We start from the raw sequence: 15,938 nt of genomic DNA on the forward strand, positions 1-15,938 counted from the left end.
CCCAGGGGGTGGGGAAACCAGGGTCAGTGAATTATGTGTCTCAGAGTCAGCTACACCCAGGCAGTGCCGGACATGTTAACTCCCAATAAATCCTTTTGAAGTTTTGGAAGTTTGGCTCAAGACTCATGATTTAATTGGGGTAACCGCCGAAATCCTGACATCAAGACTCTCATCAGCTAAGCTAGATGTCTTGTAGTTTTCTTAGCAACAGCAACACAGGAGTAGCTAGCCAGAGGTAGTCCTTGACTTACAATTGTTTAGTGACTGTTCAAAGTTACAATGGCACTGAAAAATTGTGACGTATGACTCTTTTTCACACTTACAGCTGTTGTGCTCAGGTAGGGCATGTCAATTTTTTCAACTTTCAATTTCCAAACATAGGGGCGCTCAAAAGTTGTGACATTCCTTGGGGATTGTAAAGATATTTTGGTTACTTTAATATAATTTAGATGTGATCGGTAAGTTACCACAGCTGAGTGAAAAAGTCCTGCACGCATTACTGTTTATGACAATTTTTGGGATAGGCCATTGATTTGATGATATTTTATGCTAACTGCTATGCAAATATTGTTATATTTAAATAAATACAGATGGTTTTTAAGTGAAAAGCATAAGCTTTTTGCAATTTGGTGCTGTTTGGATGGAGATTGTGAATTTTCTTGCATGCTTACAATGACTATGAAAACAGATTAACTGATGCATACCCTGTGGCATACGTGTTGCAATAACTAAGGCCGACACTTATGTTTTGTTAACATTTTTATTGTTTGTGGCCCTGAAAAGGACCATTTAGGTAACCAAACAAGGTTACTAATATGAAGTTGGCCAGCTCTTGTTGCTTATCGCCAGGCGGCATCACTTCAGCATAGATTGTGTAAGTCTTTGCACATGATCTTTGGTGACAATTGTGGTGCCTTAAAAAGACTTTGGTTATATTAATAAAAATTATACATCTCAATCCGACTACCGACATTTTCATCAAAGTACTAATTCTGCGTGGTTTCTATGAGTGAAAAGTTGATTCAACATGTGTAAATACAGCTTAAAACTGAAAGTGTGCAGGATTTTTTCACAAAGTTATGGTACACAAATACCGTAACTTTTTAAACATTTTGTTACTTTCATTTGGCATGGCAGCTGTTCCGTGGCCACATGATCAAAATTCGAAAGCTTGGCAACTGGTTCCTATTTATGATGGTTGCATTATCCCGGGATCACGTGATCCCCCTTTGCAACCTTCTGACAAGCAAAGTCAATGGGGAAGCCAGATTCACTAAACAGCAGCATTACTCACTTAACAACTGCAGTGATATACTTAACAAATGTGGGAAGAAAAGCTGTAAAATGGGGCTGTAAAAATGCCCCATTTTACTTAACAAATACCTTTTTCGGCAACAGGCTCAAACTGCGCCCATAAGCCAAGGGCTACCTGAACAGGTTGTCCTCGACTTACAACCATTGTTAAGCCCAACATTTCTGTTGTTCAGTGAGACATTCATTAAGTGAGTTTCCTCTCCCCATTTTACAATGTTTCTTGCCACAGTTGTTCAGTGAATCACTGCAGTCGATAAGTTAGTAAGCCAGTTGTTAAGTGAATCTGGATTCTCGACTGATTTTGCTTGTCACAAGGTTGCAAGAGGGGATCCCAAGACCCTGGGACACAGCAAAGGTCATAAATATGAACCTGTTGCCAATCATCTGAATGTTGATCACATCATCATGGGATGCTGCAAAAGTCATAACTATGAAAAATGGTTGTAAGTCACATTTTTCAATACTGTTGTAACTTTGAACAGTCACTAAACAAACTGTTGTAAGTCAAGGACTACCTGTACCCCTTTCTTCCAAGATGTTTCTTGGTCTAGCCCAACGGTGGGCTTCAAATTTTTTTATTACTGGTTCTGTGAGTGTGGCTTGGTGGGCGTGACAGGGAAAGGATATTGTAAAATCCTAATTCTCACCCCACTCCAGTGGGAAGGATACTGTAAAATCTCCATTCCCTCCCCACTAACCTGCTTTCCAGCTCCGTTCTCCTGTGCAGGGCAACCAAAGAAGACCCAGCCAATCAGCTGGGACTCGGGAGGGAGAATAGATGGGGGCAGGGTGAGTCAGAGGTGGGATTTGCCGGTTCTCTGAACTGCTCAAAATTTCCACTACCAGTTCTCCAGAACTGGTCAGAACCCGCTGAATACCACCTCTGGCCCAGCCTATTCTCTGGGCTCGACAGCGTGAACTAAGGATTACTTTGAATAGTTTTTTCCATTTCAGAAAGATTAACTAAGTCAGTTCAGGAAAATGGATTTCTTTCCCTCAAAAGGAGAAAATTGTCCCAAGCCTTTTCCTCTGTGATTTTTATGTATGCAGCAGAGAACATAATAAACGTATTCATATAGTACCCTTAACCAGTTATGGGATAACAACTTGGTGGCCGCATTCACATCAACTACTAAACTTGGTTAGAATTAAACTTAGGTGCATTTTATTTAGGTTTGGGTGAAGCACAAACTCAGGTTTATGGTTCAATATAATGTACACCTTTAGAAAATGGCTTAATTTAACAGGTTGGTTAAGCTTGTGTGAACACAGTGAAGTAATTTCAAAGACCAACTGATGAACAAGAGTAACAATGTCACTTCCAACTCTGTTAATCTGTAAATTTAAGATATTCTTTGAAAAAAGAATGACTTTTCCCCTCCTGGTCCAAAAACCAGCTATTGCGGGGGTGGTCAACCTTTTTATACCTACCACCCACTTTTGTATCTCTATTAGTAGTAAAATTTTCTCTAACTGCCTACTGGTTCCACAGTAACGGTGATTTATACTTTATAGTAGGGGACAAAACCCCTACTGCCCACCATGAAAGCTGGAATGCCCACTAGTGGGCGGTAGGGACCAGGTTTTGACTACCACTGAGCTAAAGCCTTGGAAGAGCTGTAGATCATTAGAGGCCATGACTGGGAAGGCCCTGCTTTTTGTAAGCTGCTTTTTCCTACCCTAGACAGAAACAAAGGTCTTCTAATCTAGCCCATCTGAAGGGTACCGGGTTGGGAAAGATGACAGAGTATATTCATAAACTGGAATAGAGCATGATAACTAGGTCAGCCAATGAATAGACATAGCAACTAAGTCAGCCAATGAGGACTGTTTGGAAACTGGAACTAGAAGTAGCCTAGGCTTGGCTCTATATTAAGCTCTGCAGCTCTGAAGCTATGTTAAGCTCTGAGTCTGTCTATTGAAAATGAAACTGCTTCTCTCCTCTGCTGTGTGTCTTGCTTGTCTGCTGAACTAAAGTGAAACTGATGTCTGTTTCTGAGCTCCTGAGTTGCTGTTCTGCTCTGGACCTGTAACATGTCTGCTACTGATTGAGTTTGAGCTCTATGTTGGAGAAATCTACAACTGGTATTGTAAAATTTACTTTATATGTTTATAAAGAAGTTAAATGAAGCCTCAGTCATCTGTGTTTATTTTCCTGGTGCTGAATTTACATTGTGATACTCTAAACAAAAGTGTATTGAAAAAACTAATATGCAGGAGATGGGAGCATCTGTGGGTTCTCTTTAAAGGGTTTGAACATCACATTAACAGTCCACATAATGTGGTACAGTTCTCCGGTGTGGGATCACTTTTTAAAATAACCATTGTTATTTGTACCTGTGAAATGGTGCAAGATATTATTTCCTATGCTTGACTTCTCAACCCCAAGAAATAAATAGGCTAAATATTAGGTTAGGCCACCAGTTAGTATCCCAACCTATGTCTTAAATGTCCTTAGTTCAAGTCTTATAGTCCAATGGGCCCTTTAAGAACTGATCCCTCCTATCAAAAAAAAAAAAAAATAGAATGTGGGAGGAGCAAAGCAAGTTAAATAGATTTAATATATTACAGCTTCCCATTCAAGAATATGAATGTCAAGTGGTATCCACTGGAGGGCAGGTCAAAATTGACAAGTTGGTGGATAAAGAGGTAACGATTCACCCTGTCCAGTCAAATTTATATTTACCAACACAACACAAAAATAGTTTGTCACGTAAGCAACTGCCTGCAAAGGCTCCTGGATTGGGGCTGAAAGGTGAAAGTGGAAGCAGTATGCTCTATCCTATATTTGGGTAGACCAGGTTGCCTTGATAGACTGGTCTCACCAGAAAAAACAAAACAAAACAAAAACACCCTGTCCAGTTGTGTCTGATCCCAAAGGGTTGGGGCTCATCTCTGTTTCCTAGCCCAGGGAGTTAGTGTTGTCTGAAGACACTTCCACGGTCATTTGGCCAGCATGACTATATGCCGAGGCACATGGAACACCGTTACCTTCCCACTGAAGTGGTACCTATTTATCTACACACATTTGCATGCTTTTGAACTGCTAGGTTGGCAGGAGCTGGGACAAGAAATGGGAGCTCACCCTGTCACATAGCACTTGGGTCTCCAATCTGGGCTGTCAGCTGTCCTGTTGACAAGCTCAGAGTCTTTAACCACTGCCCCTAAGAAGGTGGATACGTATAGCAATACATTGCTCTGCCTACCATCTTCCCGATCATGGTCCCTGTTGCAGACACCTCCAGAAAAAGCTGCATACCTAAATCCAGTGATTTCTCTGGACCCTTGAGTGGTTGGATTTTCTGTTCGGTGTCCACATAGATAAGGTCTGGTTTTTCAGCCTTCCTTCTATGGATCGATCCTTTCAAGCTCTCCCCTCTTGAGGAATTCTCCCGCTTTTTCACTTTGCTTTGGATTTGGGAAACAGGTTCACTGAGGTCAAGGAGATCCAGACCTGTTGACAGAACTATCAAAGGACCATTGTGAAAAAAAAGAGACGTTTTAATACCCTCACTCCAATGTAACCCCAATGCTTGAAAAAATACGCTGAATTTCCCTTGGCTTTCTCAAGGTGGAATCCAAACTAAATATAACATGGGATTTGTGTATGTGTGTGTCTGTGCGCATGTGTGTGTGCGCGCACATGCACGTGAGTGTGTATGTTTCTCTCTCTCTGTGTGTGCATATACGTTGGCAAGGGGGGGTAGATTTTTGTACCTCAAGTTTGGACTGAAAAAAAGAAGGTCTATAGGAAAGAATGGTGACTCTCTAATTGAAATCCCTGCTTACACACATGATTTATATTTATTATAGACCACAAACATGATCATATTTACTTTTTATACTTTCCAGCTTGTAGCAGTTCCCCACTAATGATTTATATAAGAGAATCAGTTCAGGGGCTGCATTAACCCCCTACTATCAAAACCAGCCATTCTTCTTATAATTATGTTTTTCTTTGTTCCAGGTAATTCAAATAACCTCTTCAATAAATCTGAAAGTATTGTTGTCCTAAAATTTATTTAGATGGTTTGCCACTATCTCCCCCTTGATTTCCCAGTGTGGTCACAAAACACACTGGAAATTTTCCTCTGAACATACCAATCAGGGGATTTTCTTAGTTTCTAAGACAAATACCTCAGCCAGATACTGTCACTCACTGAAGTCCTTCGAGAGGGCTGGCCAAATTAAATTTCTTGCTTTAACCCTAACCTTGATACGTCGAGATGATAAAAGCTCTGAGGGTGACCCCAAATTGTCCATGGATGTGATCCCAGCCATGGGTCCTTAATTATCAATTATTTTCCTCACAATTTAGTCAGCTGGTGATTTCATACTATTTCAGCAGAGATTTAAATTAATGTAGTAACATGACAAAATGGCTGCACAAAGCCATCCCTTGCTAAGGAAACTGAAGGATTCAATAAAAGCACATTGATAAGATTCCGAATGAAAAACTGAACCAATTGTGCTCATAATATTTAACGAACTCTTTCATTTTCCACATATGTCTGCATTAATTAGGAATGTCTAGGCAGATAATTATCTAGTACTAAGGATGGGATTAATAACATCTATGCTGTGAAGTTATATAATTTTTATTTTACTTCTAGGTCATTTTCTCTTTATACTTCTTTAATCTTTCAAACCTATTTCCTTAGGCTTGAGAATGATCCCAAAATGAAAAATGTAGCCTGTTATTTCAACAGGCTTCAAATCTTATGGTCGGTGTTGACTGGCTTTCTTTGAGGGGGCTGGGACTTCAGCGTTCTCAAATTTGGGATTCTGTTTTTCATTACTGGAAGACGTTTGTCATGTATGGTTTAACCTTGGCAATATGGCCAATGTCAAAATATTTACTCCAAGATTTGCATTGGAGATTATGAAGTAAGAAATTTAAAAGAAAGGGGCAGTTGCAAGAGCAACACGAAGGTCACAAATTTTTAGATGCTCATTAGCAATTTAGATTGAAGGCCAAGGTCCTTGTGGTTTTTGAAGATTGTCCAGCCATCCTCATTTCTCAGCAAAGCACTTATAGAGTTCCCAAAGTTATTTCTCAAGACATTTGTTTTACTCTAGCTTAATTTGTTTTGGGGGTTGGCATGATACATGGAACTTATATCATGCCAACCTACTTAATCATGGTTTGTAATGACTTAGCCAACCCACTTAATCCAACCTACTTAATCATGGTTGGTAATGACTTAGCAGATTTACTTACACAACACACTATGTCTAGTTTTGTCAAGGTTTGTGTGTGTGTGTGTGTGTGCTAATATGTAGCACGGTCCCAGCTGATTTGATCAGCCTATGGTTTAATGCATTTCGAGAACTAAGAAAATGGGTTGATGCTGTAACTTGGTTTAAGTGTGTCGTAAGCACAGCTACTGGACCATAAATTATGTTGATTGGAGTCACTCAACACGCAGAATTAAAAATCAAGCTGTAGTTAATAGCCAAGCACATGGTGTGAATGCAGCTGTTATCTCTTTAATTTGGGATGGTTAAGATTATTATGTTATTATTTTTCTTTTTATTATTTTTATTTCTTTTATATACTGTTTTTATATCCCTGTAAGCTGCCTTGAATTGCCATGTGTGAGTAGGCAGCAATATAAATTGTCTAAATAAATAAAAAATAATAAATAAATCTGGAACAAACATAATCATGGAATGTGATTTTTAGCAGCAAAGAGGCTGAGAAGAAAGGATTTATATTACTCTTTCCCATCGTATTGAAAGTCTTTGATTTTTAAACCAGTGATATTAGAGACAATTAGGGATATCCTAATCACATTTTCCTTGCTTTGTGTCAATTTTCATCTGCAGTAATTTTGCTGAATCCTAAAACTATATAGTTTGATTATAGCAAGCTATTCTCAAGATTCACTTAATTCTGGACCACAATCGAACCCCCAATTTATATTATTAAGCAAGACATTTTTAAAGTGAGTTTTGCCCCCATTTTATGAAATTTCTTTCCACCGTTAAGTGAATCACCACAGTTGGTAAGAAGGATGCTAAGTGAATCTGCTTTCCCCACTGACTTTGCTTGTCAGAAGATCGCAAAAGGACGATCATATGACCCCAGGATGCTTCAACGGTCATAAGTATGAACCTGATTGCCAAAGATCTGAATTTTGATCACGTGGCCTTGAGGAATGCTGCAAAGGTTGCAACTGTGAAAAACAGTCATAAGTTCAGTGCTTTTGTAACTTCAAATGGTCACTAAATGAACTATTATAACTTGAGGATTACCAGGGGTGGGCTTCAAATTTTTTTAGCAATGGGTTCTCTGCCTGGTGGCTGAGTGGGCGTGCCATGGTGGGCGTGGCCTAGCTGGCCTCCTGCACCATGGTGGGGGACATTTTTGCCTTCCCTGGGCTATGGAGGCTTTCCTTGAGCCTTCTGGAGGGAGATAATGGCCTCCCTGGGTTCCAGAGGCTCATTTCTGGCCTTCCCGAACTTCTGGGAGGCCTGTTTTTCACCCTGTCTGAGCCTCCATGCGCACCCTGCACTTACCTGCATCCAAAACGGGCTGTGTGGGGACCCCTGGGAGGAGTGGGATGGGCAGGGCCAACCAGGAGTGGGATTTGGAGGTTCTTCAAACTGCACAGAATCTTAGCTAGGGGCTCCCCTGTGAAACCCCAGCAGCCCACCCCTGATGTATTTGTATACTATTTTTAAAAGGCTGGAATCAGGTAAGCGATGGCAGAGGATTGCATCCTACAAAAGGACTGACCTATAGCCCAAAATAACAGTGGCACAAGGCTTAAGATCCGTGTAGCTAAAAGAAAGGACACTGATATGTCTTCATCATTCTGTGGACATACCTTATGTGTCATTCAGGTAAATAAAAGTACATTGTTTCCCTTTTGGATGACTACTTTTTCTTTTTTTTAAAAAGTACCTTTGTTAAAAATTACAATTACAAAAATACAGACAACCCGCCACCCCCAAAGATTAAAAAGGAAAAATAGAAAATTCAGAAAAGAAGGAAAAAAAATAAGTGTACAGTAAAGAACAAGAAAATAAATATAATAAAAAGAATTCCCCTTCATCACAAGTATAAGCAAGTTTAGTAATTTATCACCTTCTCTTAAAGTACAACAGCTATGAAAGTTTTCTCAAATCCTATCTTTTATCTATATAAAAAAACCCTTTTTAAAGACTTCCTTCTTGAACAATAAAGGTAAAAGTTCCTCTCGCACATACGTGCTAGTCGTTTCCAGCTCTAGGGGGCAGTGCTCATCTCCATTACAAAGCTGAAGAGCCAGCATTGTCCGAAGATGTCTCTGTGGTCATGTGGCCGGCATGACTAAATGCCGAAGGCAGACTGAACGCTGTTACCTTCCCACCAAAGGGGTCCCTATTTTTCTACTTGCATTTTTACATGCTTTCAAACTGCTAGGTTGGCAGAAGTTGGGACAAGTCACGGGAGCTCATTCCGTTACCTGATGCTAGGGATTCAAACCGCTGAACTGCTGACCTTTCTGATCGACAAGCTCAGCGTCTTAGCCACTGAGCCACTGTGTCCCCTTATGACCCTGCAATTCCTTAATTTGGCATAGAGTTGGGGCAACTGGATGGAGTTGAATGTTTACTGGCTGGATGCCCTTCCTGATGCCTATGAGGAGTTCACAGCAGATATTTTCTCTTTGCAACCTAGGAGAAAAACATCTGCCACTACCTAGGATTGAACTTTCAATCTTCTGAGTGAGAAGACAGTCTTTAGCACTAGGCCACTATACTGTTCATCTTTTATCTCTGAACATATCCTTCAAACTTATCATTTCAGTCTGATCAGCAAAAGCCCATTAAGAGTTACTCCAAATAACAGCATATCTATTTTGACCTTGATCAAATAAATCAACTGTATATCCCTTTCTTCTACTTCTAACAATCTTGATCTTTAATCCCTTTGAATAGAACTTGATTTCACTTTTCCTTTGTCCTTTTCCACACAATTCTTTAAAGCTTTAACAAGCCTCCTTGTAAATCCAATATAGGAAGGTTCATTATTTGTATATCCCTTTTGATTATTAAGATCTTAGCTGATTTCTTTTGTATGTCTAGAATAGCATCTTTTGCTGTATCGTTCTTGTAGCCTGTCATTTGTAAATCCATTTTCAGATCAGTCTCAATCCTGTTGGGTAAAACTTGTTCTTCTTTCATAACATCTGTAAACACAATCTATTATAGAGGCAGGCTTAACGTTAACTTCTAAATCCATTGTTCAAACTTAACCTTCAAGATATCCAAGGTTAAAATATCTTGCTTCATTCAGTATTAGTAAGTTATATTTAATTGGGATCTTCAGTTCTTTCTGGTTCTCTCTTTGAAGGCCCTTTTGTAATTATTGTCATACCATACTCATTTGATTATATAGAATAAATGGTATAAAGGTCATATTCAGTGTGTGTCTACAAATATCGTTGGAAAAACCAGAAGAGAATGAGAAGACAGAAGTTTATCTTGTTTTAAAGGATATCCTTTCTTTTTTTTCTTTTGGTCAAAAACCAGACCCTGCATTAGTTGGAATAGCAATAAGGTTAAAAAGCCTTAAAATTCCATCTAAATTTGATACTGTTTGTGAATCCAGTATGCAAAGGGTGTATTTCCTCAATGACAGCTGAGAGGACACATTAATTTATTTGCAACCCTGTATTCAAATCACCTCATCTGGATGCATGCATAACACATCCCTTGCATGCAAATGGTCTGTGGTTCAACCTAACCAGGTCCTACACACATACACACACGCACCTTACAGGGTTCTTGCCACTCAGAATGTATATGTGATTTGATGGAGAGTCTCATTTGGAATTCATGAGGCAACTATGTGCCTGTTAACTAGCAAAAATATTTTAGGAAGACTGGATGTTGCCATTACATTTTCCTTCTGTAGCCAAGATTTGTTGGGAATTGCATGATGGTTGGGAATTCCAAGAATGACACTTAGAGAGTACGGTATCAAGCTATGAAAAAATATCTTGCGTAGAATTGATAGGTCCACAGTGTTCTCCACTTTGGTTTACCCCAGATGAGTTAGACTGCAACGTTCACATTTCCTAGTCAGTATAGGACTAAGTGAAACTGGGGCTCATCTCCAGAATATTGAGTTGGAAATGGATGGCTAAAACAACTGGCAGTAACTTCTGATGGTTATAGAGAAGATTTTCTGATGTGTTGCCATCAGGTGAATGTGAGATTTTACATTTACAGCTGTAAAATTGCCTTCATGTCTTTAGGAAAAAAGCGTTTGCCTTTATGGAATACTAATGGCTCCCGAACCACTTAAAATTTCCTTTAAGAGTTTTTTATTTCATCCATCACTGCCAGTTTTCTTGTGAAACCTTCTCTCTCTCTCTCTCTCTCTCTCTCTCTCTCTCTTAGATTTTAAAGAAATTCACTCCTAACTTGTTTAAAGTGAGCTCTTTTTTTTTTTTTTGAAATCTTTGCAAAGAGAATGGCCATGAAATTGTGGAGAAATAGCAGCCGCATGTCTGGAACAGTATAAGATCTCCTGCTTGACCAGGATTGGAGTAGAAGTTCTCCAAGGTCCCTTCCAACTCTGTTATTCTGTTATTAGTATATATATATATAAACATGTATGCCAGAAAAATATTGTTGTCCTTTTCTCTTGTAGAGGGAAATCTCTTGGCATCATGATATTTTTATCCAGGCTGACCTGACTTGCTAAACATCAACAGGAGCCAAGCAACTTGTCTTCACACCTTGTTTGTCAAAACTCAGTTTGTGTTCCTCACATTTCTCCCCCTTACATTTATACTGAATTTTTAAAAGCAACGGTGAACTTTATTTAGCATGAAAACTATCTTCATATGCCAGATTTAAAAAAAATGTATTCCATCCAGAAACCAGCTCTATGATTAGCCAATAATATTTTGTTTCAAGAGAAACCAACGATATGAATATCTAAGAATATAGCTTTCAACTCACATGCCAAGTCCTTTGTTTGTATATATACATGAAGCAGCCCTTCCTTTGGGAAACTTCACTGATTCTCATCCGTTTTCAGTTTTTCTGCACATAGTTGAACAGTATCAAATATCACAAGCTATAATCATGACTCTAGCCCGTGTGCCATTAAGAACCCACTGGTTCCTTCCCCCGCAAAATGAGAGAAAATCTTTGTGGCATAGAGCTTCAAAAAGCAGTCGGCAGAGGAACAAACATCAGGCAGAATTTGGAAATGAACTGCAACCGAACAAGCGTGAATGAAAGAGCCGTTACCTGCTGTATTTGATGTCACCGGATGTGCAATGGCTTCTGATTTGGTTTCGCAAAGAAAGTCATCTATTGAAGGACTCAGCAAGGGTCGGCTTTCTTGTTGCTCATTCACAAGCTAGTGACAAAAAAGCAAGAAGAGAGAGTTGGATGTGTGTGCCTGTGGGTGCCGCTTAACTAGGCACACAAATGTCACGACAGCATCAAATGGTGTGTATATATATATATATATATATATATATATATATATATATATATATATATATATATATATATATATATATATATATATATATATCCATTTCTGAAAGCATCATATGGCTTAAATTGGCATATGGTTTCCCTTGAAATTAAATGAGATGAATATAAGCAACTGAATGAGAGGAAGCAAAAAAAGATAAAACAACACTCGTCAGTACCTAACTTCTGATTTCAGTCTTCTGCCGCAGGAAGATTGTCGTCCTTTCAATAATTATATTCTAATCAGGTTCCAAAGGGCATGCTTTTTATGATTTGGGATCTAATGAAGCCCCAATTTAGCTGGGCTCACAAAGTTTGTTAAACCCTACCCTCTTGCTAGGAAAATACAGTTGCTGTGGTTGTATAACATGCTTTACTCAAATAAATAATGGATTAAGGTAGCTTATCATGGTTTAAATCTGATGAGCTGCTTTCTTCAATCTGTTCCAGAAATCTATTTACCCTACTTTAGCATGGTGTGCAAATCCAGCCATGCATAGGGGCCATGTAGATTCACTGGCCTTTTTGCATTTACACATGGTTCCCTGTTCGACAACTAGCCAGCAGTATGGCAACCTGACTTTTCTCTAGAAGAGCGAGCCCATCTCAACTGCAGAAAGCAAGAGGAGGCAAGAGACCAGACCCATCATCCAAATGCCTTTCCTTTCCATCCCTTGTTCAGTTCGGCTGGACAAACCACCTCAGGCACATTTCCAAAACATTTGGAAAACAGCATGCTACGGATCTCATCTGCACGAGCTGAAAGACCTTATAAGGGCAGTGTGTGTGTGTGTGTGTATGTGTGAAACTCCCATCGCACCTATGTTGACTCAAAGTGATTGTCATCTTCAGCATTGACCACTTCTTGTCAGACTCTTAACTCCTTCCATCAACAGGCGACAGTGCCAATGAGCAGGATGATGGTCATTTCAGACCAATCATATCTGACAACTCAAGAGTGAAAAACCTTTAACCCATTCCCTCTCTAATCTATGAAACAGTGATGGTATTCTACCAGTTTGGCCTGGTTCAGGTGAACTGGTAGTAAAAAATGCTCCCGTTTGAATGAACTGGTATTTCTTTCTTTTTTTTCCCCTCCTCCTGACAATCAGCTGTTCCAACAATCAGCTGTCCTGGGATCCCCCTAGCTGCCTTACTGCCTCACCCAGGAGGCTTTCCTGAGGCCCAGGAGGCAAAAAGGGGCACATGGGGGGGGTACTATGCAGCCCCCTGTGCTCTGGTTTTTTCCTCCCGGGCCTCAGGAAAGCCTCCTGGGAATAAAAACAGCCTCCCAGGAAGCTTCCCTGAGGCTCAGGAGGTAAAAAATGGAGCACGGGGTGTGGTGCTGCTGCTGCGAAAAAGAAGCCACACCCACCCAGTCACATGGCCACACCCACCTAGCCACGCCTACCTAGCCACACCTACAGATCCGTTGGAAAAAAAATATTTGCATCCCACCCCCTGCTATGAAGATCTCTCAAGAGTCTTTCCCCTCTGATGTTTAAAGATCTAATTTATGAATCTACGAAGATCTCTCAAAAGTCTTTCCCCTCTAACCTATGAATTTATAATGATCGATTCTCAAAAGTCTTTCAACAAGATGTTTTGGAGCACCACGAAGAGAACATGGGGTGTCTAGCATGCTAATTATGTGCCTACGGAGCGATTCAAGGTTGCGAATCTGAAATACGAAATTGCAAGGTGAATTAAAGTTTGCTCCTGTAACCTTCTTGGACACTGACCTCACGCAGAAGGGATGGCCACTGATTGCATCTCTCTATTTGAATGAGTCCCGTTGCTATAAATCCTTTCCCATCCTTATATATCTCTTCTGATCTCACCCTTCTCCTTTTCTGCACTGTCAAGGCTTTCTGTTCAAGAACCGAAACCTTCGATGGTTCCATAATATTATCTGATTTTGTCTCATAACAATCCACTCCCACTAAGTCCGAGTGAGTGCCAACCGGGGGTGGGATTCTACTGGTTCGGCCCGGTTCTATTGAACCGGTAGCTCCAAAGAGCAGCTGACACTGAACTGGTTTGCTCCGAAGACCTTCTTTTCTTTGGTTGGGCCCACCCGCCTGCCTGGGCTCTAGGCTGTCCTTTATTCCCTGCTAAAGCAACCTTAGCTGCTTTGCGCGGCACAGCTGAGTGCCCTGTGTCAGCAGGAGATGGTTATTGCTTGCAGGAGAACTTGATTTACAAGTAGTGTGTGAAGTGCACTTGCACACTCACTGAACTGGTTGTTATGCCGGTAGGATCCCAACCCTGGTCCCAATGATTGATTGAAGTTATTTGATAGGATTTCATGGCTGAAGGAGAATTGTAATTTGGGTTATTTTCCCCCAGGCTCAATTGCTACCTTAAGTACCATGCTAAGACTCTTCTAATGATTTAGAGATTATTCATCAACTTAAGGAAGGAACCCACAAACAGATACAGCAGCCTGGCCATGTTGATACGAATCCAGATGATAGATTTATCAGGATCAATGGCATTACTTTTGGTCTCTAGAAGGAAGACCGTATACAGTTTAATGCCTGGAGGATTGGCTTTCTTTCTTTCCAGCCATGCTTATATTGTTGAAGGAAACAAGGTTGAGGAAGACTCAAGTTTCCTCCCCAAGGATGCTTGGTCTAAGGGAGAAAAGGGGACGCTATTTTAGCCCTTAAAACCACAAAGAACAAGGGGTGACATTGCTTCCACAATGTCCTGATGCAACCAACTTCAGAGGCTTTGCAATCCTCTGAAGTTGAAATTAAAGTAAAAAAAACCCAGGAACATGGTTCCCCATTGCAAGAACATTTTCCACTTCTGGAGTTAATGTTGCTTGCAAAGTTGGAAGTACTTGACTTACTCACTGGCTGTGATTCCCTTAATTATCACTGTGCTTAGCAGCATAAATTCTGATCTTGATTATGGTCATGTATTGAAGATTACCTGCATCTATTACTGTACTGACTTTTTCCACATTGCTTTTTTCCCCCAACTTCCTGATTGGGCTAAAGGTTTAGAATTTTCAGGTGGTCACCCATTCAAATATGAACCATAGCCAGTTCTGCTTAATGTCAACTCGTAAAGCATTCCTGGCCTGCTCTTGAGTTGCCAAAGGCACGGGGGGAGAACTGATGGAGAAGCTCAGTTGTTGTGACTAAAAGCACATTCCATGCATAACTTTTTCCAGATTGTATCCCAGGTTACTAGAGCAAGCTGGAGAGGCATGTTTTCTACAGCCTGTGAAAGTGCTCTGTTGGAGAATGTGATTTATGACACACCCTGGGAGGAGGGGGGGAAACAGAGTCATAGGTGGCCAGTAAATTATGTGGAGCAGAGCCGACTGCACTTGGGAAAGTGCCGACATGTTGCTCCTCATAAATAATTGGATTTCTTTTGAAACTTGGCTTGAGGCTCATGAATTAATTCGGGCGTCCGTCGGAACCCTGACAGCCAGTCAGCTCTGCCCCTGACACTTAGCTTCACTCAGGTCACATAGGTGCTATTACCCATCCAGCTGTAAGAATGTTTCTTCAATGAACTGCGGTGGCACAGTGGTTAGAGTATAGTACTGCAGGCTACTTCTGCTGACTGCCAACTGACTGCAATTTGGCAGTTCAAATCTCACCAGGGTCAAGTTTGACTCATCCTTCCATCCTTCCAAGATGGGTAAAATGAGGACCCAGATTGTTAGGGGAATATGCTGACTCTGTAAACTGCTTAAAGAGGGATGTAAAGCACTGTGAAGCTGTATATAAGTGCTATTGCTATTAAATCAAACCCTTTAGAACCGAAAGGAAATGTTCAATCATCTGTGGGTTCTGTTTTCTGCAATACTGGTTTGAAGCAAGAGAGCTTTGGGTTCTTTGGAGCAGGGGTCTCTAACCTTGGCAACTTTAAGCTTGGAGGACTTCAATTTCCAGAATTCCCCAGCCAGCAAAGCTAGTTGCCAGGCATCTGAATTTTAAGCACATAGCCATGGGTGTGTGTGTGTGCTGCAATGGTTGTTAAGTGTGAAAATGGTCATAAGTCACTTTTTTCAGTGGTTTTTCAGTGCGGTTTGAATGGTCACTAAATGGATTGTTTAAGTCAAGGGCTACCTGTCAATCTTGTTTTTGTTGTATATGGGAAAATAAAAT

General features: G+C 40.4%; 1 protein-coding gene across 2 annotated transcripts in view; it reads right to left on the bottom strand.

The window, feature by feature from the left end:
• PEX5L (peroxisomal biogenesis factor 5 like) overlaps nucleotides 1-15,938 on the bottom strand; it is a 182,798-nt gene that overhangs the window by 29,989 nt on the left and 136,871 nt on the right. For both annotated transcript variants that reach the window (XM_087933512.1, XM_087933511.1), the window contains 2 exons: nucleotides 11,572-11,683; nucleotides 4,574-4,780 (listed from right to left, as the gene is read on the bottom strand). In XM_087933512.1, the coding sequence (XP_087789638.1) occupies nucleotides 4,574-4,780; nucleotides 11,572-11,683 (319 nt within the window). The remainder of the gene's footprint in view (nucleotides 1-4,573; nucleotides 4,781-11,571; nucleotides 11,684-15,938) is intronic.

Source organism: Pseudonaja textilis, chromosome 4 (assembly GCF_049901715.1).
Source record: "Pseudonaja textilis isolate UNSWEBS1 chromosome 4, rPseTex1.2, whole genome shotgun sequence".
In the NCBI taxonomy this organism is placed as follows: domain Eukaryota; kingdom Metazoa; phylum Chordata; class Lepidosauria; order Squamata; family Elapidae; genus Pseudonaja; species Pseudonaja textilis.